The 25,395-nt window shown below is 42.5% G+C and overlaps 1 protein-coding gene across 4 annotated transcripts; it reads right to left on the reverse strand.

Annotated features, from left to right (window-relative positions):
* Window positions 1–1,470: 1,470 nt before the first annotated feature.
* LOC109875040 (dual specificity protein phosphatase CDC14AB) lies at window positions 1,471–25,395 on the reverse strand. Of its 4 annotated transcripts, none has more exons than XM_031810837.1 (13): window positions 25,082–25,395; window positions 24,499–24,589; window positions 22,544–22,619; window positions 22,241–22,333; window positions 22,070–22,149; window positions 21,351–21,417; window positions 20,223–20,373; window positions 19,615–19,845; window positions 18,839–18,977; window positions 16,699–16,864; window positions 4,493–4,578; window positions 4,173–4,316; window positions 1,471–2,081 (listed from the first exon to the last, which is right to left on the reverse strand). In XM_031810837.1, exons 1-13 carry the CDS (start codon window positions 25,125–25,127, stop codon window positions 2,078–2,080), a joined length of 1,374 nt encoding a protein of 457 aa, XP_031666697.1. In that variant the 5' UTR covers window positions 25,128–25,395; the 3' UTR covers window positions 1,471–2,077. The 4 variants fall into 4 exon arrangements, with proteins under 4 accessions (XP_031666697.1, XP_020322770.1, XP_031666696.1 ...); XM_020467181.2 differs by having other exon boundaries at window positions 1,471–2,178; window positions 25,082–25,394; XM_031810836.1 differs by lacking the exon at window positions 25,082–25,395 and adding an exon at window positions 24,681–25,016.

Below are 25,395 nucleotides of genomic sequence, written 5' to 3' on the forward strand. Positions count from 1 at the left end.
AAGGTGTTATACAAATAATTTCATGTCAGAGACTCCTGAGATACACTGCAGTCTTAGTTCTTACAAATGTCACCATAATGCCAGAAGCTTTCATAACTCTGGTTTAACTTTCCCTAGCCTGGCACCAGTTCTGTAGCTATGTGCTTTACCCTGACATGACATGTACAAAATTACCGTTTGGCTTAAAGCACATAACAGATCTGAGATTTAGCGAACCTTTCCCGCCATTCCAGCCTAAAGTAAACCTAAGACGAGAGCCATTCAAAACAATTGAAAGTGTGACCTTTGAGCAGAGATGCAATCATTGATTTGCGGTCTGAGCCACAAGCGCGGGTTGGGAGAGAGTGTCTGTGTGAGGTCATTTAACTGGAACAGGGGTTACTCTGGGGCAAGATGAAGAATGCTATGAATGAAATCTGTACAGCTGGTCATTCATTTGGTCCCTTTGTTGTTGGGTGACTAAAGTTCAAACAGAGTTGAATGGAATTGCCCAATCTAGGGGGCTAATGCGTGTGCCCCTCTGAGGGGTAGGAAGAAGTGACTAAAGGTAGCCAAGGACCATCCCCTAAATCAACTATTAATTCACCACATTTTCACAAACAATGACACGTCTAAATGAAAATATTTGTCACATTGTATATAATAAATATTTTTTGATAATGAAATTGGCTCCTCTCACCAGGAATGCACTCTAAATGTTTATCATTAAAATGTGATTTGATTTGAATTTAGGCTACCCCATAAATCGTCAATAATGAATTAACGTTAACCCACGTCATACCCAGTGTTCTAGAATGTAAGTGTTTGGTTATTCGACATCTATAACTTCTGTTCTTATTCCCGGCGTGACATAAAAAATCAAATAGTTCACGAAGGTTATGCACTGGGCCTTCACTAGTCCTGAATTAACGGGCCGATATAGTCGTACTGAATTATTCTCAGTACCCCCACATCTTCACACGGCTATGGAGTGGACACCTTGTTTGCAGTGTTCACAAACTAGGCCTACGTTACACTTGTGAGAAAGAAGTTTTGATTTTTTACATAACATTTATGTACTTTTGTTTGGGCCAAGTAGGCCTATGGCATATTCACCATTGGATCACTAAGGCTGCGTTTACACAGGCAGCCCAATTCTGATATTTTTTTTCACTGGTATTTTTTGGTATTTTGACCAATCAGATCAATTCTGAAAAACATCTTGTGAAGAAATCTGATTGGTCATAAAATACCAATTAGTGGAAAAAAAGAATCAGAATTGGGCTGCCTGTGTAAACACAAGATCTGCAAATATATATATTTTTTAAAAGGTAGCACTTCAATCTGCCTTGACTTCTGTTGATTTCCTGCCCTTACAACTGCTATACATGGTCCCTATTTTATTGTTGGAGATATTAATATAAGCCGAAAAACGTGTCTTAACCTGCCATGTTTATGAGTCAAATAACATTTGCAGAGAATGACAACTTATTTTAACAAGGAATGATTTTAATCAAATTTAAATGACAATGTACCAATAGTATCTTTGCAAAGTTTTCAGAAATACATTCCATATACGCCATACAGGCCTACTACTTAAAGTCATTTAAAACAAAACAATTGTCTCGAGCCTGTCAACAAGAGTCGTAAAAACAAGTCAGAAAAAAAGTGCTCAACCAGAGTCACTTCTGTTACAACCCAAATGTGTATTCACATAAAACAAATGGATCTCCTGAATGACAACATTCATAAGACAGCCACTCATGAATCAATTGAGTGTACAGTAGGATGTGTCCTCTTTTACAGCGTCAATCAAACAATATATATCAATTAAATAACTGAATAAGAGAAAGCCATGATAAACATTCTCCTTGCACACAATTACAATGATAATAAACCCATTTTGAAAACAAACAATTACATTGATTGAAATGAGATCATGTCTACAAATCCAATTGTTACAAATATTACAGAGTGTCTCAGTGGTGGATTAGATTTTTTGGGGTATTATTAAATGTTATTTAACGTGCATTTATAACAGAGACTATCGTGCACATTTCTCCAGCGGTTGAGGGGGTTAACCTCCTGTCTCCTGGGGTCAACTGGAAGGTCAGAAGGTCAAAGATGAAAAGTCAGTGATCAACGTGGGCTCAGTGAATGGTAGTAGCCTTAGAGCTGAACATACTCAGGCTAAAGGGACTAGAAGGAGAGAGAGAGAGACAAAGGGAGAGATCATACAGTTGAAGTCGGAAGTTTACATACACCTTAGCCAAATACATTTAAACTCAGTTTTTCACAAGTCCTGACATTTAATCCTAGTAAAAATTCACTGTCTTAGGTCAGTTAGGATCACCACTTTATTTTAAGAATGTGAAATGTCAGAATAATAGTAGAGAGAATGATTTATTTCAGCTTTTATTTCTTTCATCACATTCCCAGTGGGTCAGACGTTTACATACACTCAATTTGTATTTGATAGCATTGCCTTTACATTTTTAAACTTGGGTCAAACGTTTCAGGTAACCTTCCACAAGCTTCCCAAAATAAGTTGGGTGATTTTGGCCCATTCCACCTGACAGAGCTGGTGTAACTGAAGCAGGTTTGTAGGCCTCCTTGCTCGCACATGCTTTTTCAGTTCTGACCACAAATGTTCTATAGGATTGAGGTCAGGGCTTTGTGATGGACACTCCAATACCTTGACTTTGTTATCCTTAAGCCATTTTGCCACAACTTTGGAAGTATGCTTGTGGTCATTGTCCATTTGGAAGACCCATTTGCGACCAAGCATTAACTTCCTGACTTGCTTCAATATAAGCACATCATTTTCCTACCTCATGTTGCCATCTATTTTGTGAAGTGCACCAGTCCCTCCTGCAGCAAAGCACCCCCACAACATGATGCTGCCACCCCCGTGCTTCATGGTTGGGATGGTGTTCTTCGGCTTGCAAGCCTCCCCCTTTTTCCTCCAAACATAACAATGGTCATTATGGCCAAACAGTTCTATTTTTGTTTCATCAGACCAGAGGACATTTCTCCAAAAAGTATGATCGTTGTCCCCATCTGCAGTTGCAAACTGTAGTCTGGCTTTTTTATGGCAGTTTTGGAGCAGTGGCTTCTTCCTTGCTGAGTGGCCTTCCGGGTTATGTTGATATAGGACTCGTTTTACTGTGGATATAGATACTTTTGTACCGGTTTCCTCCAACATCTTCACAAGGTCCTTTGCTGTTGTTCTGGGATTGATTTGCACTTTTCGCACCAAAATACATTCATCTCTAGGAGACAGAACGCGTCTCCTTCCTGAGCGGTATGACGGCTGCATGGTGTTTATACTTACGTATTATTGTTTGGCAAATGAACGTGGTACCTTCAGGCGTTTGGAAATCGCTCCCAAGGATGAACCAGACTTGTAGAGTTCTAAAATTTTTGGGGGGATATCATGGCTGATTTCTTTAGATTTTCCCATGATGTCAAGCAAAGAGGCACTGTGTTTGAAGGTAGGACTTGAAATACAGTGGGGCAAAAAAGTATTTAGTCAGCCACCAATTGTGCAATTTCTCCCACTTGTGCAAGTTCTCCCACTTGTTTGTAGGGGACCAAATACTTATTTTCCACCATAATTTGCAAATAAATTCATTAAAAATCCTACAATGTGATTTTCTGGATTTTTTTTCTCATTTTGTCTGTCATAGTTGAAGTGTACCCATGATGAAAATTACAGGCCTCTCTCATCTTTTTAAGTTGGAGAACTTGCACAATTGGTGGCTGACTAAATACTTTTTTGCCTCACTGTACATCCACAGGTACACCTCCAATTGACTCAAATTGTGTAATTTAGCCTATCAGAAGCTTCTAAAGCCATGACATCATTTTCTGGATTTTTCCAAGCTGATTAAAGGCACAGTCAACTTAGTGTATGTAAACTTCTGACCCAATAGAATTGTGATACAGTGAGTAATAAGTGAAATAATCTGTCTTAAACAATTGTTGGAAAAATGACTTGTGTCATGCACAAAGTAGATGTCCTAACCGACTTGCCAAAACTATAGTCTGTTAAGAAGAAATTAGTGGAGTGGTTGAAAAACCAGTTTTAATGACTCCAACCTAAGTGTATGTAAACTTCCGACTTCAACTGTACATACCTGAACACATGAAGATGGCACAAAAACACACACATCACACACACAGAAACTCACCTCTTAAGGTTACTAGCTGATGATGAGGAGCTTTGCACCAGCCTCTTGGGAGAAGAGGAGGAGGAGAAGGGGACAGGGACCTGAGATAGCCTGGAACACTTGGGAGGGGTGATAGAGGTCTGACTGGTCTTTGTCAAATTCAACCTGGAGAAGGATGATACAACAAACAATAAGGCTTTATAACCATTTTAAAATACATTCAAAGTATAGCTCTAAAGTTGAACGCAGGGTTGTGTCTGTCGATGTACGATGCAAACAACGTCAACGAAGTATGGATGGATGTTTAACCACATTCACTTTCGCACAGCACACGCACATACCGTGAAGTGGTGGCAGACCTGGATGAGCGACGGCCTTTCAAATCCCTGAGTTTATCTCCTTGGGTCAGACACTCCCTGTAGTTATTCTACAGACGACAGAGAGAGGGCGACAAACCAAGACATGCAGTCGCAATCATTTCACATCCTAAGCAAAATGCCAGCCCTCAAGAGACTTAGACAGGGTCAGACCATTTCAGATTATAATGCAATGAATAGAACTGACCTGAATCCTTATTGTACCTGACAGACAGTCCTATATGTAACAACACATGTGTCAAATACGGGCCGAGTCTGGCCCGTGACACATTTCTATCTGGCCCGTGAAATGATTTGGGATGTCAATTCATTTTGGCCCGCTTCCATACCGCCTGCTATGCACTGCACTAGAAGTCACAGCAAGCAATGCCCGAGCCAGCCAGTGTTTAAAAGTGTTGTAAGCCAAATGTCCATGCCGAGTTTCGGTACCGACTGGTGATTGCTGTAACCTACATAAAATGTCATCTTGGTTTGTCAAAAGAGTTAAGATAAAGGATTCCCACGAGGGTATAAATTACTACTAAAGGACAATAGGACACACAAGCGAGTATAAATTAGTAAACTTTACAAAATTACAACCTGATGCGCCCGCAATAGGTGAATTCAAAGTTCATTTGCGCTGCTTTTCTGTGTCCCGTTTACATTGCTTTCGTGTGTCCCATTTACAGCTCGCAGCAGAGGGAAAGTGTACAGACACATGCCACAGTCCTAGCTAAGCTAGAAATATGTTGTGGTCTGGCAAATATGTTGTAGCTTGACAATGACTAGCCAAAAAAACAAAACACCATTGTCAAAGGAATTTAACAATTCCTATATATTCATTAACCAATTAAATTGAAATCACTGTCTGTTTCTAAGAATTTGTAAGATCCTCATTCGCATAAAACAGACAGAGACCAGTCTATCAAAATTAGCCAATAGCATTCTCGAGAGCGCTGCTCATAGAACCATGTACAACAGTTTATATATCACATATGAAGTCATAGGTTATAAAATGTCTCACCTCCTCTCGACCAGGACAAAGCAGGTTCAAAAGTTAATTCCAACTCACTAGCGCACATACCTGACACACTATATCTGGATTAACTCCTGAAGTCTCACCATAGTCTATTACCACTTAGCAGACAGTTCCAGATAAGGAAAACATGGAGGGGCTCTCGCTGTCTTATTTGATCGCCACAGAGTTATAGCTGAGTCGGTTCAAACATAGGTTAATGACACTCTTTGCTTACTTTAGACACACACACATACATTCCTTCATCCACAATGGTTATCATTTCCAATTACCCCTTGTCCATGCTACATAACCTCTTCCTTAGGAACTAACATTATTAATCAGATATTGTAAAACAGGTTAGAGTTTAATTAGTTATAGTTCTATTTAAATGTAAATATTGTTTAGTCATTATTCATAAAATGCCTAATAACCATGAAAAGGATAAACATGTGGGACTATTACAGCAGCATTTGAGAAGAAGCCTAGGCTACCTACTGAAATCAAGACATTTTGAGTGGACCATACAGCAATGTTGCATTCTGCCACACCAGTGATCCATGCAGTGCAAGAAATGAAAAAAAATGTTTCAATGTTACAACAACCGAGCTATGTTTTTGTTATTCGGCGTTATGAAATTATTTTTGATTAAGGTCACAGGAATGCCCAAGCTTAGCAGCAAAGACTGGCAAATTCGTTGAGCTTTTTCAATATGCACTGGTTGAGTTTGGCAGCCCTGTGTTTGTTGCACAATACATTTCTATCTGAACGTTCTGTGACATTACACCCTTCAGAACAGGACCCAGGACACCCCATTCAAACTGTAAAATCACATTTCAAAAAAACAAAAAAACAAACCGGATTTATCTCAGGTAGACAATCTTTCTATAATATTTGCCGCCTATTTAAATGTTCTTTATTCTGCCCACTCAACTCTACAGCCAGAAGTTGTCATCTCTTATGCTGAAAAGGCTTTCGACCGGGGGTTGAGTGGGATTATCTATTTGCAGTACTAGAGAGATTTGGGTTTGGTCCTGTCATTCCTTTCCTGGATTAAGATGTTGTACTCGTCCCCAGTGGCTTTTGTTCACACCAACAATGTTACCTCCAGCTACTTCCTCTCCACAGAGGGCCAGGCAGGGTTGCTGTTTATCCGTATAGGGTTATATCTGTATAAGCCTCTTGCTATCGCCCTGCGGGCGGAGGAGAGGATTAAGGGAATACTAAGGGGCGACATAACTCACAAGGTGTCCTTGTATGCAGACAATCTTCTTGTATACATCTCTAACCCTATGCCCGCTCTCTTAGACATGCTACAAGGTTTTGGTTGTCAGCTAAACCTAACAAAAAGTGTGCTCCTCCCCATGAATCCATTCGCAGAAGGAATTGGGTATGCCAATTTCCCATTTAAGCATCAGGTCTTTATTTATTTGGGGATAAAGGTCACACGCTCATTTAAGGCTCTGTCTAAACATAACTTCAAAACACTCCAGGAGCGCACTAAGCAGGATTTCATTAGGTGCTCGTCTCTTCCCATTTCATTAGCAGGTCGCATTAATTCTGTTAAGATGCCTGTACTACCTAGGTTTTTGTACCTATTCCAAATGATTGCCATTTTTCTGGCAAAGTCGATGTTCAAACAACTGGACAGTTACATTTCCAACTTAATTTGGAAAAAGTCAAATCCACAATGAGAAAGGTATATCTAGAGAGGCCTAAGCCCACAGGCTTTTTTACACTACTACTGGTCAGCAATTATTTCTAAATGTGTTTATTGGGTTTCTACATTTGAAAACAAGGACGGCCCAACTTGGGCCATCATAGAGTTACAGTCAAGCCTTCCAACGTCTCCGGTATCGCTCCTGTGCTCCCCAATGCCCATGAACCTTGGCATCCATGTTTTGAACCCCATTGTTAAGAACTCCCTTAAAATCTGGTCCCAATTCCAAAGTCACTTTAGCCTTTAACAAGCAAGTGGCTTCTCTCCATTAACATCTAATAATCTCTTCCCAGCGTTACAGATTGACACGGCATTCCAGTTCTGGCCTAGGAACGGTCTGCTGTTTTTTTGTGACCTATTTGTTGATAACACAATTGTCTCATTCGATACTATGAGGGTTGACCATAATATTCCCAATACCCACTTTTTTTTAGATACCTGCAAACTCGCAGCTTTGCCAAAAAACATTTCCCTTCATTTCCACTTGAGCCCACTAAGTGTCCAGTCGAGAGGTGCTTAGATCTTAACCCTTATCTGAAGGGCAAAATCTCTATACGACATAATACAGAACATTAATCCGCCTTCCTTTGCAAATACAAAGTCTGCATGGGAGCAAGACATACAGTGGAGCAAAAAAGTATTTTTTCACCAATTGTGCAACTTCTCCCACTTAAAAAGATGAGAGAGGCCTGTAATTTTCATCATAGGTACACTTCAACTATGACAGACAAAATTAGAAAAAAAATCCAGAAACCCTTATCTGAAGGGCAAAATCTCATTTACAACTGCGACCTGGCCAAGATCAAGCAAAGCAGTTCGACACATACAACACAGCGTTACACATGGAGTAAACAAACATACAGTCAATAATACAGTAGAAAAACAAGTCTATATACAATGTGTGCAAATGAGGTGAGATAAGGGAGGTAAGGCAATAAATAGGCCATGGTGGCAAAGTAAATACAATATAGCAATTAAACACTGGAATGGTAGATGTGCAGTAGATGAATGTGCAAAGTAGAAATACTGGGGTTCAAAGGAGCAAGATAAATAAATAAATAAATACAGTAGGGGATGAGGTAGTTGTTTGGGCTATTTACAGGTGGGTTATGTACAGGTGGGTTATGCACAGGTGCTGCCAATACAGATACAGTATGCATCTGTTGGTCACAGATACCTTAAAAAATGGTAGGGGTGTGAATCAGAAAACCAGTCAGTATCTGGTGTCACCACCATTTGCCTCATGTAACGCAACACATCTCCTTTGCATAGAGTTGGTCAGGCTGTTAATTGTGGCCTGTGGAAGGTTTTTTGTCCCATGCCTCTTCAATGGCTGTGTGAAGTTGCTGGATATTGGCAGGACCTGGAACACGCTGTGGTACACGTCGATCCAGAGCATCCAAAACATGCTCAATAGCAATGTTCCTTTAAGCTGCACACATGCGTGGGCGCTCAGCTCCCCTCGGCCCGCGCAAAGAAGCACTCGATTGAACTTCACTCAATTTTCTAGAGTTTTCCTCTTTAGTTAACACTATCAACGTTTCGCTCTACTGTGGCAATATTAGCCACATTCAATGTAACATATCGTAACAAAACAAACAATGAAGACGGTATGCTAAATTAACTTTGCTAGAGATTGTCTTGTAGGTAGAGTGCATTGGAGTAGTATTCTATTGCATTGACAGGCTCGAATCAGGCCTGTACTCTACACAGACCGGTGCGCCATAACCAATCAGAGCTGTAGTAGGCCTATATGTAAATAGCCATTGCCATATATAGATCTGTGCCATTCACTTTGAACTGGACTATGTTTAGGCTACAGTGTGAGTGGTCGTGACTCGAAGTGGCGGTTCTAGCTAGTATGGCTCCCTGGGCGAACCCCCCCTTCAGCTTTTTTTAATCTAAAAAGTTATCCTTTTTAGATAAAACTATACTAAATATAATCACGTCACCAAATAACTGATTAAAACACTATTTTTCAAAGGTCTACAGTAGCCTCAGCAGCACTCTGTAGGGTAGCACCATGGTGTAGCCGGAGGACAGCTAGCTTCCGCCCTCCTCTGACTTCAATACAAAACCTAGGAGGCTCATGGTTCTCAAGACCTTCCATAGGCTTACACAGTAATTATGACAACTTCCGGAGGACGTCCTCCAGCCTATCAGAGCTCTTGCAGCATGAATTGACATGTTGTCCACCCAATCAAATGATCAGAGAATTAAACTAGTACTGAAAGCATAAACTACTGCTAGCTAGCACCACAGTCTTTAAAATATGGTGAGTATTTGACTCAAAGAGAGGGAAAGACAATAGTTTAACAGTTTAACAAATTCATTTCTTCTTCTTTCACTTACTTAGCTAGCAAATGCAGCTAGTTTAGCCTACTGAAACACCCTGCTCAAACAGAGGGATGCTATGTTACCTAGGTGGCTATGACTGTCCAAAACAACACTGGAACTCTTCCAAGTCAAGGTAAGCGTTTGCTATTACAAAAGTATTGCCACCGGGGCCCGCCAGTGAAATGCATGATTGTAGCGGGTTTACTAACACGCTAGTTCTATTAGCTATGACGTTACTTTAGCTAATATGGTGACATGGTGTAGGCTGTGTGTAGCGGTTTGGCTTGGAAAGGTATTTTCGCCTGGTCACATACAGCTGATGTGTTGTAGTCCACAAATGGAGGGAAGAGAAGGAATACAACATGGCTGTTATGAGAGTGAACTCAGTTTACGCATGATCAGGGGTGTGTATTCATTCCGCCGATTCTGTTGAAAAAAACGCTTCTTAAATGGAAGCAAACAGAACAAAATGGGGATAAACATACCAGAATTTGTCCAATAGAAACTTGTCTCTCGACCTGTGTGCACCTATACAGTTGAAGTTTACATACACTTAGGTTGGAGTCATTAAAACTCATTTTTCAACCACTCCACAAACGTATTGTTAACAAACTATAGTTTTGGCAAGTTGGCGTGTGACACAAGTAATTTTTCCAACAGTTGTTTACAGATAGATTATTTCACTTATAATTCACTGTATCACAATTCCAGTGGGTCAGTTTACATACACTAACTTGACTGTGGCCTTTAAACAGCTTGGAAAATTCCAGAAAATGATGTCATGGCTTTAGAAGCTTCTGATAGGCCAAATTACATAATTTGAGTCAATTGGAGGTGTACCTGTGGATGTATTTCAAGTCCTACCTTCAAATTCAGTGCCTCTTCGCCTGACATCATGGGAAAATCAAAAGAAATCAGCCAAGACCTCGGAAAAAAAGATTGTAGACCTCCACAACTCTGGTTCATCCTTTGGAGCAATTTCCAAACTCCTGAAGGTACCACGTTCCTCTGTACAAACAATAGTACGCAAGTATAAACACCATGGGACAAGACCCATCATACCGCTCAGGAAGGAGACGAGTTCTGTTTCCGAGAGATGAACGTACTTTGGTGCGAAAAGTGCAAATCAATCCCAGAACAACAACAAAGGACCTTGTGAAGATGCTGGAGGAAACAGGTACAAAAGTATCTATATCCACAGTAAAATGAGTCCTATATCGACATAACCTGAATGGCCGCTCAGCAAGGAAGAAGCCACTGCTCCAAAACTGCCATAAAAAAAGCCAGACACGGTTTGCAACTGCACATAACAATCGTTATGTTTGGAGGCGTAACGGAGAGGCTTGCAAGCCGTAGAACACCATCCCAACCGTGAAGCACGGGGGTGGCAGCATCATGTTTTTATTTTTTATTTCACCTTTATTTAACCAGGTAGGCTAGTTGAGAACAAGTTCTCATTTGCAACTGCGACCTGGCCAAGATAAAGCATAGCAGTGTGAACAGACAACAACACAGAGTTACACATGGAGTAAACAATTAACAAGTCAATAACACAGTAGAAAAAAAGAGAGTCTATATACATTGTGTGCAAAAGGCATGAGGAGGTAGGCGAATAATTACAATTTTGCAGATTAACACTGGAGTGATAAATGATCAGATGGTCATGTACAGGTAGAGATATTGGTGTGCAAAAGAGCAGAAAAGTAAATGAATATAAACAGTATGGGGATGAGGTAGGTAAAATTGGGTGGGCTATTTACCGATAGACTATGTACAGCTGCAGCGATCAGTTAGCTGGAGGGGGTGTGGGGGTGCTTTGCTGCAGGAGGGAATGGTGTACTTCACAAAATAGATATAGATGGCATAATGAGGAGGAAAATGATGTGGATATATTGAAGCAACATCTCAAGACATCAGTCAGGAAGTTAATGCTTGGTTGCAAATGGGTCTTCCAGATGGACAATGACCCCAAGCATACTTCCAAATTTGTGGCAAAATGGCTTAAGGACAACAAAGTCAAGGTATTGGAGTGGCCATCACAAAGCCCTGACCTCAATCCTATAGAAAAGTTGTGGGCAGAACTGAAAAAGCATGTGCGAGCAAGGAGGCCTACAAACCTGACTCAGTTACACCAACTCTGTCAAAAGGAATGGGCCAAAATGCACCCAATTTATTGTGGGAAGCTTGTGGAAGTCTAACCGAAACATTTGACCCAAGTTAAACAATTTAAAGGCAATGCTACCAAATACTAATTGAGTGTATGTAAACTTCTGACCAACTGTGAATGTGATGAAAGAAATAAAAGCTTAAATAAATCACTCTAAATCACTTTATTCTGATATTTCACATTCTTAAAATAAAGTGGTGATCCTAACTGACCGAAGACAGTGAATTTCTACTAGGACTAAATGTCAGGAATTGTGAAAATCTGAGTTTAAATGTATTTGGCTAAGGTGTATGTAAACTTCCGACTTCAACTGTACGTTGTAAACTTTCATTCATAGGCTAGGTTGTAGCAACCTCATGATGGGTATAGGGAAAATGTGAGTATCATGTAGTAGCCTAAACCTATTGCTGTTACATTGAACTGGGTGAATGTAATATGAAGTCATCTGTCACACCCTGATCTGTTTCACCTGTCTTTGTGATCGTCTCCACCCCCCTCCAGGTGTCGCACATCTTCCCCTGTGTATTTATACCTGTGTTCTCTGTTGGTCTGTTGCCAGTTCGTCTTGTTTGTTCGAGTCAACCAGCGTTTTGTGTTTCACCTGCTTTTTCTAGTCTCTCTTTTCTTGCCCTCCCAGTTTTGACCCTCGCCTGCCTGACCACTCTGCCTGCCCAACCCACAGCCTGCCTGACCACTCTGCCTTCCCAACCCACAGCCTGCCTGACCAACCCACAGCCTGCCTGACCACTCTGCCTGCCCAACCCACAGCCTGACCACTCTTCCTGCCCAACCCACAGCCTGCCTGCCCAACCCACAGCCTGCCCACAGCCTGCCTGACCACTCTGCCTGCCCAACCCACAGCCTGCCTGACCACTCTGCCTGCCCAACCCACAGCCTGCCTGACCACTCTGCCTGCCCAACCCACAGCCTGCCTGACCACTCTGCCTGCCCAACCCACAGCCTGCCTGCCCACTCTGCCTGCCCAACCCACAGCCTGCCTGCCCACTCTGCCTGCCCAACCCACAGCCTGCCTGCCCACTCTGCCTGCCCAACCCACAGCCTGCCTGCCCAACCCACAGCCTGCCTGACCACTCTTCCTGCCCAACCCACAGCCTGCCTGCCCAACCCACAGCCTGCCCACAGCCTGCCTGACCACTCTGCCTGCCCAACCCACAGCCTGCCTGACCACTCTGCCTGCCCAACCCACAGCCTGCCTGACCACTCTGCCTGCCCAACCCACAGCCTGCCTGCCCACTCTGCCTGCCCAACCCACAGCCTGCCTGCCCACTCTGCCTGCCCAACCCACAGCCTGCCTGCCCACTCTGCCTGCCCAACCCACAGCCTGCCTGCCCACTCTGCCTGCCCAACCCACAGCCTGCCTGCCCACTCTGCCTGCCCAACCCACAGCCTGCCTGCCCACTCTGCCTGCCCAACCCACAGCCTGCCTGCCCACTCTGCCTGCCTGCCCACTCTGCCTGCCCAACCCACAGCCTGCCTGACCACTCTGCCTGCCCAACCCACAGCCTGCCTGACCACTCTGCCTGCCCAACCCACAGCCTGCCTGACCACTCTGCCTGCCTGACCACTCTGCCTGCCCAACCCACAGCCTGCCTGACAACCTGTACCGCTGCCCCCCTCTGGATTACAGACCTCTGCCTTACCCAGACCCTGAGCCAGCCTGCGGTCTGGTACCGTTGCCTGACCTCTGGTTTTATGACCCCTGCCTGCCTTGACCTGTCTATTGCCTGCTCCTGTTAGAAGATTCAACTATTGTTTATTCGACGTGGTCTGCATCTCGGTCTTCCCTTCATACCTGATATCATCCAATGACTTGAGACATTGTGTTGTTGTGTGACAAAACTGTACATTTTCAAGTGGCCTTTATTGTCCCCTGCACAAGGTGGACATGTGTAATGATCATGCTGTTTAATCAGCTTCTTGATATGCCCCACCTGCCAGGTGGATGGATTTACCTTGGTAAAGGAGAAATGCTCACTAACAGGGATGTAAACAAATTTGGGCACAATATTTTTGAGAAACAAGCTGTTTGTGCGTATGCAAAATTGCCGGGATATTTTATTTCAGCTCATGGAACCAACACTTTACGTGTGTTTGTACAGTGCCTTGCGAAAGTATTCGGCCCCCTTGAACTTTGCGACCTTTTGCCACATTTCAGGCTTCAAACAAAGATATTAAACTGTATTTTTTTGTGAAGAATCAACAACAAGTGGGACACAATCATGAAGTGGAACGACATTCATTGGATATTTCAAACTTTTTTAACAAATCAAAAACTGAAAAATTGGGCGTGCAAAATTATTCAGCCCCTTTACTTTCAGTGCAGCAAACTCTCTCCAGAAGTTCAGTGAGGATCTCTGAATGGTCCAATGTTGACCTAAATGACTAATGATGATAAATACAATCCACCTGTGTGTAATCAAGTCTCCGTATAAATGCACCTGCACTGTGATAGTCTCAGAGGTCCGTTAAAAGCGCAGAGAGCATCATGAAGAACAAGGAACACACCAGGCAGGTCCGAGATACTGTTGTGAAGAAGTTTAAAGCCGGATTTGGATACAAAAAGAATTCCCAAGCTTTAAACATCCCAAGGAGCACTGTGCAAGCGAGAATATTGAAATGGAAGGAGTATCAGACCACTGCAAATCTACCAAGACCTGGCAGTCCCTCTAAACTTTCAGCTCATACAAGGAGAAGACTGATCAGAGATGCAGCCAAGAGGCCCATGATCACTCTGGATGAACTGCAGAGATCTACAGCTGAGGTGGGAGACTCTGTCCATAGGACAACAATCAGTCGTATATTGCACAAATCTGGCCTTTATGGAAGAGTGGCAAGAAGAAAGCCATTTCTTAAAGATATCCATAAAAAGTGTCGTTTAAAGTTTGCCACAAGCCACCTGGGAGACACACTAAACATGTGGAAGAAGGTGCTCTGGTCAGATGAAACCAAAATTGAACTTTTTGGCAACAATGCAAAACGTTATGTTTGGCATAAAAGCAACACAGCTCATCACCCTGAACACACCATCCCCACTGTCAAACATGGTGGTGGCAGCATCATGGTTTGGGCCTGCTTTTCTTCAGCAGGGACAGGGAAGATGGTTAAAATTGATGGGAAGATGGATGGAGCCAAATACAGGACCATTCTGGAAGAAAACCTGATGGAGTCTGCAAAAGACCTGAGACTGGGACGGAGATTTGTCTTCCAACAAGACAATGATCCAAAACATAAAGCAAAATCTACAATGGAATGGTTCAAAAATAAACATATCCAGGTGTTAGAATGGCCAAGTCAAAGTCCAGACCTGAATCCAATCGAGAATCTGTGGAAAGAACTGAAAACTGCTGTTCACAAATGCTCTCCATCCAACCTCACTGAGCTCGAGCTGTTTTGCAAGGAGGAATGGGAAAAAAATGTCAGTCTCTCGATGTGCAAAACTGATAGAGACATACCCCAAGCGACTTACAGCTGTAATCGCAGCAAAAGGTGGCGCTACAAAGTATTAACTTAAGGGGGCTGAATCATTTTGCACGCCCAATTTTTCAGTTTTTGATTTGTTAAAAAAGTTTGAAATATCCAATAAATGTCGTTCCACTTCATGATTGTGTCCCACTTGTTGTTGATTCTTCACAAAAAAAATACAGTTTTATATCTTTATGTTTGAAGCCTGAAATGTGGCAAAAGGTCGCAAAGTTCAAGGGGGCCGAATACTTTCGCAAGGCACTGTATTTTTGTTCAGTGTACGTAGGGCATTGATGTGAATCTCACTGATACTCTCTCATTTAGCTATTTGTGCTTTACGGTGTTGTGAATGGCTGTTCACAAATGTATATGTGTATTTTAACACAATGGTTGAATTGAAGAATTGTAAGCTGCTTATTAATCATTGTTTTTGTGACCAGGGGTGTATTCATCAAGAAATCTGTTTCCGTTTAAGAACCAAACTGAAGCAAACAGAGTAAAATAAGAGTTCCTATCAGAAAATTCAGGTAGGTCCCTTCCCATTTTGTTCCGTTTGCTTTCGTTTTGTAACAGAATCGGCATAATTAATATGACCCAGTGGACAGCCAGTAAACTCCCCTGTGGTACTGTGCTCCGTACTGTCAAAAACTAGTTTAATAAGACCACGAGTGGGGATTTTATTGCTCAATCGAAAGCTGATAAAAGCTGATAAAAAAATGTTTTTAAATACATAGGCCTAACGGACAAATGCTCAAACTCACACTCTTTTGATAGACCCAAACAGCTGCAAATTATCAAGATATCAGTGTCACCAACAAAAGCGTAAACAAGAGGCCTCTATAGCAAATGCAGCATGTCATACATTTTTCACATGCAAAAAGGAAGCAATGTGTTAGAAGCAGCCTATATAACCAACCCATTAAGTAAAATCCAACATCAATTTATGACCAGCTATGTAAAGTCTAACAATGATTTATCCTGCAATGGATGCTGTTCAATTGGTAATATTGACTTATGTCTTCTTCTAATGCCTCTTAAGCAGGTTGACATTTATTGGGATGAGTCTTGTCCTTGAGGCAGAACTGAGAGATTTCCACTAGATGGGCCAGCTGCAGAACACAAATTGTCTATATTCTAAAAATGTATGAAAACCAAAAATACAATTTGGTCTTAATTTAAGGTTAGGGTTAGGCACTAGGGGTTAGCAGTGTGGTTAAGGTTAGGTTTAAAATCGTATTGTATAACTTTGTGGCTACTGTATGCCACCTAGTGACCACTCTGCAGAGCTGCCTCCACGACAAGATGCATAACGAAAATGCTCTTAAAGGGAAAGTAATCAAATCACGTTACTGAGTTTGGGAAATCCCAAAATTACATTACTGATTACAATTTTGGACAGGTAACTAATGGATCACATTTAGAAAGTAACCTACCCAACCCTACAAAGAACCATTGCCAAAGTCACTAACCTCATCCAGGCTGAAGGACTTATAAAGAACGGTGTTGATTGACAGGTCGTCCATGCTGGAGACGAGGCAAGTCACTTCCTGGTCCAGCTTTGGCCGCTGGCGACGCTGCTGCTGCTTCTGTTTGGTGCGATGCATGTCACCCTGCACCCACATACTGTGCTGCTTACTAAAGAGAGAGATAAGGAGTCAGGAGGAGAAAAATATTAAACTGTACCAAACTTCCACAGATATAAGAGGCAGATTAGAAACTAAAATTGATTAAATTGTTTTCCTCCTCAATCTACACACAGTACCCCATAATGACAAAGCGAAAATAGGTTTTTAGAAATACCTTATTTACATAAGTATTCAGAACCTTTGCTATGCGACTCAAGCTCAGGTGCATCCTGTTTCCATTGATCATCCTTGAGATGTTTCTACAACCTGATTGGAGTCCACCTGTGGTAAATTCAATTGATTGGACATGATTTGGAAAGGCACACACCTGCCTATATAAGGTCCCACAGTTGACAGTGCATGTCAAGACATGAAGTTGAAGGAATTGTCCATAGAGCGCTGAGACAGGATTGTGTCGAGGCACATATCTGTGGAAGGGTACCAAAAAATGTCTACAGCATTGAAGGTCCCCATCAGCATTGAAGGTCTCCATCATTCTTAAATAGAAGAAGTTTGGAACCACCAAGACTCTTGCTAGAGCTGGCCGCCTGGCCAAACTGAGCAATCGGGGGAGAAGGGCCTTGGTCAGTGAGGTAACCAAGAACCCGATGGTCACTCTGACAGAGTTCCAGAGTTCCTCTGTGGGGATGGGAGAACCCTCCAGAAGGACAACCATCTCTGCAGCACTCAAACAATCAGGCCTTTATGGTAGAGTGGCCAGACGGAAGCCACTCCTCAGTAAAAGGCACATGACAGCCCGCTTGAGTTTGGCAAAAGGCACCTAAAAGACTCTCAGACCATGAGAAACAATATTCTCTGGTCTGATGAAACCAAGATTAAACTATTTTGCCTGAATGCCAAGTGTCACATCTGGAGGAAACCTGGCACAATCCCTACGGTGAAGCATGGTGGTGGCAGCATTATGCTGTGGGAATGTTTTTCGGCGGCAGGGACTGGGAGGCTAGTCAGGATCGAGTGAAAGATGAACGTAGCAAAGCACAGAGAGATCCTTGATGAAAACTCTCCCCAGAGTGCTCAGGACCTCAGACTGTGGCGAAGGATCACCTTCCAACAGGACAACCACCCTAAGCACAAAGCCAAGACTCTGCAGGAGTGGCTACGGGACAAGTCTCAATGTCCTGGAGTGGCCCAGATTTGAACCCGATCGAACATCTCTGGAGACCTGAAAATAGCTGTGCAGCGACGCTCCCCATCCAACCTGACAGAGCTTGAGAGGATCTGGAGAAGAATGGGAGAAACTCCCCAAACACAGGTGTGCCAAGCTTGTAGCGTCATACCCAAGAAGACTCAAGGCTGTAATTGCTGCCAAAGGTGCTTCAACAAAGTACTGAGTAACGGGTCTGAATACTTTTGTAAATGTGTGTCACGCCCTGGTCTTAGTATTTTGTGTTTTCTTTATTTATTTGGTCAGGCCAGGTTGTGACATGGGTTTATTTTGTGGTGTGTTTTTGTATTGGGGTTTTAGTAGGTATTGGGATTGTGGCTTAGTAGGGTTGTCTAGCATAGTCTATGGCTGTCTGAATTGGTTCTCAATCAGAGGCAGGTGATTATCGTTGTCTCTGATTGGGAACCATATTTAGGCAGCCATATTCTTTGAGTGTTTCGTGGGGGATTGTTCCTGTCTCTGTGTTAGTTGTCACCTAATAGGCTGTATAGGTTTTCACATTCCGTTTCTTGTTTTTGTATGTTCGTTTTTTTCCGTTTATTAAACATGTATCAAAATTACCACGCTGCATTTTGATCCGACTCTCTTTCGACGGAAGAAAACCGTAACAATTTGTCAATTTTTGCTTTGTCATTATGGGATATTGTGTGTAGATTGATGAGAAAAAAAACTATTGAATCCATTTTAGAATAAGGCTGTAACATAACATTTAGAAAAAGTCAAGGGGTCTGAATACTTTCTGAATGCACTGTATCTTTCACTGGGTCTTAGTGTGACATATTGGGGTTTATTCCTTACTCTTCTAGAAAGTCCTGCTGAGGTCCGATGATGGATCCAGGCCTGCAGATCCTGATCCAGGCGATGGCGTCAGCCGCTGTGAAACGATAGTGCTTCATCAGGTAACAACCTATCAGAGTCCCCGTACGACCCAGACCCGCTGTGAATGGACAGAGGGGAAGAGTGGGCAGAAAAGAGAGTGAAGAGAAAGTTCTTTATGAGTGTCACACACCTGTCTTTGTGCTTGTTTTCACCACCCTCCAGGTGTCGGCTATCTTCCGCATTATCCCCAGTGTACTTATACCTGTGTTCTCAGTTTGTCTGTTGCCAGTTTGTTTTGTTTCATCAAGCCTACTAGCATTTTGTCCCATGCTCCTGCTTGTCTCTAGTTCCTGTTTTCTACCATTCCCGGTTTTGACCATTCTTCCTGCCCTGACCCTGAGCATGCCTGTCTTTCTGTACCTTGCCATACCACCCTGGAGTACTGACTTCTGCCTTCCCTTGAGCTGTCGTTTGCGTGCCCTCCCTGTTTTTGTAATAAACTTTTGTTGCTTCGAAACAGTCTGCACCTGGGTCTTCTCCTGAGCCGTGACATAGAGAGTAATGGCGAGAGAGGAGTAAGCCTACTGTTGAAATGTCAGCCTATTGCTGCTCTCTAATGATGAGTCTCTGTGTCACTGCATGCTAGAGTCCAACACTGAATAATGACCTTATTTACTACTGAACAAACAGCAGAGCTAAGTATAACGTACATGACGGCTTTATGAACTCATTAATACACACACAAAGCCTCTCACCCTTGCAGTGGACAGCCACAGCGCCCTCGGTGCTCTCACACACGTGGAGGAAGCGTCGTGTGATGAGGTCACTGGGAGTGGTTCCATCCACGAAGAACAGGTCGTGGTGCTCGAAGCCGCCGTCAGTGAACCGCCGTCCGTCGTAGATCTTCCTGTTGAGCCGCACCACGGCGGTTACACGATGCTCCTGGAAATACGGGAAGTAGGCCTCTGGAGCATGGAGAGGGTATCCTGTGAGGGAGGGGGGGGGCAGGGTTGGGGTCAGTGCCATTATAGTGGAGGTTGATGAAGGACAGTCATTTGGGGCGGCAGGTAACCTAGTGGAGAGTGTTGGACTAGTAACCGAAAGGTCGCAAGATCAAATCCCCAAGCTGACAAGGTAAAAAATAAATCTGTCATTCTGCCCCTGAACAAGGCAGTTAACCCACTGTTCCAAGGCCGTCATTGAAAATAAGAATGTGTTCTTAACTGACTTGCCTAGTTAAATAAATATAGGTATTCTGTACTATCAACTGCCATTCCATTTACTGTGACATGACAAGCGCTGTAATTGTCTCTTAAAACCATGAACTATGAAAAACATGTATAGGCAGCAAGGGAAAAGTCACCATTCTCTATCTTGCTTCTTGGGTGAGGTCCACTAAAGGCCAAAATCTTCCCAGGAATAATCCAGTTCATGTCTCCATTCTCCACTCGCTCGTAATGCTCATACTCTTCCACATCAAACGTCTCGAAGTTGAAGAATCCACATTGCAGGGCCTACAGATGTAAAAAAAGAAAAAAAAGCACACAGGGTGGTATTGAATCAAACCTGACATTAATTGTTGTTCACAAGAAGACCAGTACTTAGGAGCCACTTACATACACTGTAGAGTCATTACTATAGACATATCCTTGCAGTCACAAGGACCTGTGTCAACGTGGGGCCAGGAGAAATTGCGTCTCTTCCTCATCTTCTCTTTTTCTCTTATTGATTACGCACTCCATTGCGCAACCCTTCTGGTCTTCACATCTCGCTGGCACTTGATTGGTTAACCAATCCATTAACTGGATATAGAGTCCACACACCAGGTTGCGTGGGAAGAATTGAGTCCCTGACTAAAAGGCTAGGGTGACCACCAACACATAGAGCAGGATCACATCCAGGCGAGCAACATTTTGAAATGCTCAGATAGAAATGTTTTGCAGAGAACTAAGATGAGTCCATATTCTACATAGTTGAGAATCATGTCTAATCTAAATTCTATATTTCTATCTGAACGGAACATTCTGGAGTGAACCCATGATGTAACCTTTCCTCCATGTTGATACATGCTAACCATGTTTCTCCCCCTGTGAGCATAATTGGACTAAAAGATTAACACTGCGAACAAGACAGAGAGAGGGAGGGAGAGAGACGGGGATATTGAGAAAGAAAATGGATTCGTTGAGGCTATTTAACCTGTCTATGGGTCCTTTCAAACTCATAAAAAGGCTGGGTAATATGTTATAACATGTTTAAATGCTACACCATTGTAAATGCCATAACTGTTAATACACGATGGAATACTCATTTATTAAGAGTATGTGCTACTTATAAAAGGTTTATCCATACTTATTACTGACAGTTATAACTAATATCAAGCATTGGAAGACACCAAATACCCAGGACAAGAGGGATAGAGTCTAATAATATCTCCTTGTTTATAGTAAATAGCAACCCAAGGCTCAACTGAAAATAAACAATGCATTTTTACCTTGCGTATTCCTTGTAAACAGTCTAGGATGGTCAAATTGTACGTGCAGTCTCCGAGAGCAGCGTCCCTAAAAGAGAAGAACAAATGGTGAGTTAATTTCACATTTAGAGACTATTGTTGGCTGTGCATCACAGTGTGTTGACATGGCCTAACATGCTTGCTGGAAAAGCACTATTTCTAACCATCCTGTTGAACATGAAATGGTCGTCACTTCAACAGCTAACCTCATTATAAGCGTTTCCAATGATATTTACTCAACATGCACCCAAACGGTGACAGTGTCATTTGGTATGGTGTCGTATCATCCTGTGATGTCAGGACGATGGGGTTACAATGTGGCATTGAGTCATCAGGAATCTAGAAAGTTCTGCAGGAATTTTGCCATCATTCCTCCACATTCTCATTTCAGTCAGCGGCACAGCCCGGCTAAACTGTGATTTGCGGCATATCGGAGTCTAAATGCGAGCACATGGATACCAGTTATAGAAAAGAAACAACAAATATTCCCCTTCGTTCAGCGGTACGCTATTTTAACATTATCGGTGACAAACATTAGGCAGTTAGGCATAAAGGCATTCGGCGTGAAGTAAGGCAGTATTTGTATAGGAACCATTCATGCAGGGTGTTATGTACGCAGCATTAGCCTACCAACCTCTAAATGTAAGATTGGGCGCTAGAGTAACTGAATAGTTAGCTGGAGAGGTGTTTTGTTTGTTTACCTGAAAGGCAGATATGCAGTATTGTTTCCTGAGATGAGGCTCCTGTAGGCCTCCTCTGGGCTTCTCTTCAAATAGATCACCTGAAACAGACGTGTGCATGCGTGCGTACGCATTAGAGACAATAAGAGACTACGAGAATAACATAATAAAGACAAGAAGATGAACACTCACAGAATAGGCACCAATAAGTACTGCAGCATTGGCCCTCTTCCTCTGGTCATAGCTGGTGTAGTGAATCACCCTCTTTCTGGAATGAGTGAAGGACTGAAAGAAACCAGACTATCAACATTTCAAATCATGAGGTGTTTGTTAAACGGCTTCTACGTTTGGTTTTATAGGAAAGATTGTGTTGGAAATGACATTGCGATTACACAGTAATGGGAGCAACTTCATGGAAAGGGTTATCAAAGGGGTAAAGTAAAGTGCATATTGAGGAAACCCCCTTGGAGTAATGGTAATGTATCTGTGTCTTACCTTGAGCTTCTTGTTCAGTTTACAGCAGTACCTGTACAGCATGCCCAGATTCAGGGGTCCAAAGTCAGCATAGAAGCTGAGACACAAGGCCGAGAGAGCAAATGTAAATAATGTAAGGAATAGTATAACTATTACTCTTCAGTGGAGGAAGGTAATATTACGTAGGCCTGAATACTGTAAATTAACAACTACAGAATAAGGTACATGTAATACACATTTTTTAAATTTAGAAATCAGGTTATAAAATCCATTTTTACACATGGTAACTGGTTGCCATTAGGCCTAGACCTACTGATTATTGGTTAGCCTAAATCCAGAGGCAACTCGTGTTTTATCTATGTGCGCTACAGTGTCCTGAGTGACTCCCGAGTGGCGCAGCAGACCCTGGTTCGATTCCAGGCTGTATCACAACTGGCCGTGATTGGGAGTCCCAAAGGGCGGTGCACAATTGGCCCAGCGTAGTCCGGGTTAGGGTTTGGCCAGGGTAAGAATGTCTTAACTGACTTTCTTAGTGAAATAAATGTTTAAAAATAAAAATAAATAATAAAACAGTTGGGTCTGACATTTTTGACACACTTGATAAAGGTGTTTAAATAAATTATTTAAATGCTAAACTATATTGTACACTCACATTTTTTGGGTACCACAAAATGTCTGCAGCACTGAAGGTCCCCAAAAACACTGTGGCCTCATTCATTCTTAAATGGAAGAAGTTAGGAACCACCAAGACTTGTCCTAGAGCTGGCCGCCTGGCCAAACTCAGCAATCGGGAGAGAAGGGCCATGATCAGGGAGCTGACCAAGAACCCGATGGTCATTCTGACAGAGCTCCAGAGTTCCTCTGTGGAGATGGGAGAACCTTCCAGAAGGACAAAATCTCTGCAGCATAACACCAAATCAGGCCTTTATGGTAAGAGTGGCCACCCCGCTTGGAGTTTGCCAAATTAAAGGACTCTAACCATGGGAAACAAGATTCTCTGGTCTTGAGAAACCAAGATTGAACTCTTTGGCCTGAATGCCAAGCATCACGTCTGGAGGAAACCTGGCACCATCCCTACGGTGAAGCATGGTGCTGGCAGCATCATGCTGTGGGGATGATTTTCAGCGGCAGGGACTGGGAAATTAGTCAGGATCGAGGGAAAGATGAACGGAGCAAAGTACAGAGATCCTTGATGAAAACTTGCTCCAGATCAGTCTGGACCTCAGACTGAGGCAAAGGTTCACCTTCCAACAGGACCATGACCCTAAGCACACAGCCAAGACAACACAAAAGTGGCTTCAGGACAAGTTTAAATGTCCTTGAGTGGCCCAGCCAGAGCCCGGACTTGAACCCAATCGAACATCTCTGGAGAGAGCTGAAAATAGCGGTGCAGCTACGCTCCCCATCCAACCTGACAGAGCTTGAGAGGATCTGCAGAGAAGAATGGTCGAAACTCCCAAAATACAGGTGTGCCAAGCTTGTTGCGTCACACCTAAGAAGATTCGAGTTTGTAATCACTGACAAAGGTGCTTCAACAAAGTCCGGAGTAAAGGGTCTGAATACAAGTTGTGATACTAGTTTTTTCATTTTGAATACATTTGCTAACATTTCAAAAAAACGGTTTTTGCTTTGTCGTTATGGGGTATTGTGTGTAGATTGATAAGGAAAATGTTTTATTTAATCCATTTTAGAATAAGGCTGTAACGTAACAAAATGTGGAAAAAGTGAAGGGGTCTGAATACTTTCTGAATGCACCGTAAACCCCTGGAGTTTGCTAAACGGCATAAACGGCATAGGATTGGTACCGGTGCTTTGGTCAGATTACATGAAAATAGTGCTGATTGGCCACACAACAGAACTTGTTAAGGTCAACGGCATCATGACATTTATCCAGTACATCTGTCTCCAGACATGAAACCCATTGAAAACCTGTGGTTTGATTTGAAGAGGGTAGTCCATACAACAGGCCTACTTACTTCTCATAGAGAAATTCATCATCTGTGCTGAAGTAGTGAGAGTTTGCTGTAGTTTTCGGTTTGGTTCTAAGGGTTGCAAAATACAACCGGTCTGTAAGAGAATGAAGACCATGTAAAACAAGGGCAAAGAGATAACAACAATAAGAATAATCATATTTATTTTCCCACGCTCAGTGACCCACATTGGTGGTTTTTAAACCCTTTCCATTTCCCGAGGTTTAGCCTTCTTTGTTTCTTCCAAAACATCAAACATTCATTAACACCGGAAATATAAAGTTACTCTTCCATTAAAATGTGAGTCCATGTAGGCCTATGTTTGGGCTGGTGCAATCAAATTTCCGTTCTGGGATATTAATAAAGTACTAAAGTCACTAGAAACTGAACAAACAATGCTCATAGAAACTACACGAATGAAAAGCATTGATTCCACATACAAATGAGTTAAACAGCTGTTAAATCACGTTCTAAACGTTGGTGGGCGAAAGCAATCTAATGATGTACCTGACCAACACGTCCATGAACTCTCGCGCAATAAGTGGATGTTAATTCAAGCCAAGTTGCGCAACTACTTTTATTTTGTTACCTTTGATGAACTCGGACGCTCCAAGTAGTACATATTCATCTGCCATTTCATTCGTCGTTGTTAAAATCTCAAAATTATATAGGGTCCTTCAACAGATGAATTGGAGATGGAGGGCGAAAATTGTTGGTGCAAAAATAAGTTATTTATACGCGCCCCCTTTTCAACTAAACTACAACACACAATACGAAATATTCCTCTTGATTATCTTATATTGAAGAACTAGTGAAGAGTCAATAAAACATATGTTTCTTAACCTCAACACAGGGCACGTCGCTATGGTTTAGTTGAGTCCGGCCAATCAGCATTTAATAGGA

Source organism: Oncorhynchus kisutch, linkage group LG30, assembly GCF_002021735.2.
Source record: "Oncorhynchus kisutch isolate 150728-3 linkage group LG30, Okis_V2, whole genome shotgun sequence".
In the NCBI taxonomy this organism is placed as follows: domain Eukaryota; kingdom Metazoa; phylum Chordata; class Actinopteri; order Salmoniformes; family Salmonidae; genus Oncorhynchus; species Oncorhynchus kisutch.

Excerpts from the sequence above, each read along its gene's own strand:
- LOC109875040 (XM_020467183.2), bottom strand. The coding sequence starts at position 24,744 with ATGTTTTGGAAGAAACAAAGAAGGCTAAACCTCGGGAAATGGAAAGGG. Across the intron at positions 21,418-22,069 it reads ACTGCATATCTGCCTTTCAG|GGACGCTGCTCTCGGAGACT; the intron begins GTAAACAAACAA and ends CTTCTCTTTTAG. Across the intron at positions 4,579-16,698 it reads AGTCCTTCAGCCTGGATGAG|AATAACTACAGGGAGTGTCT; the intron begins GTTAGTGACTTT and ends TGTCGTCTGTAG.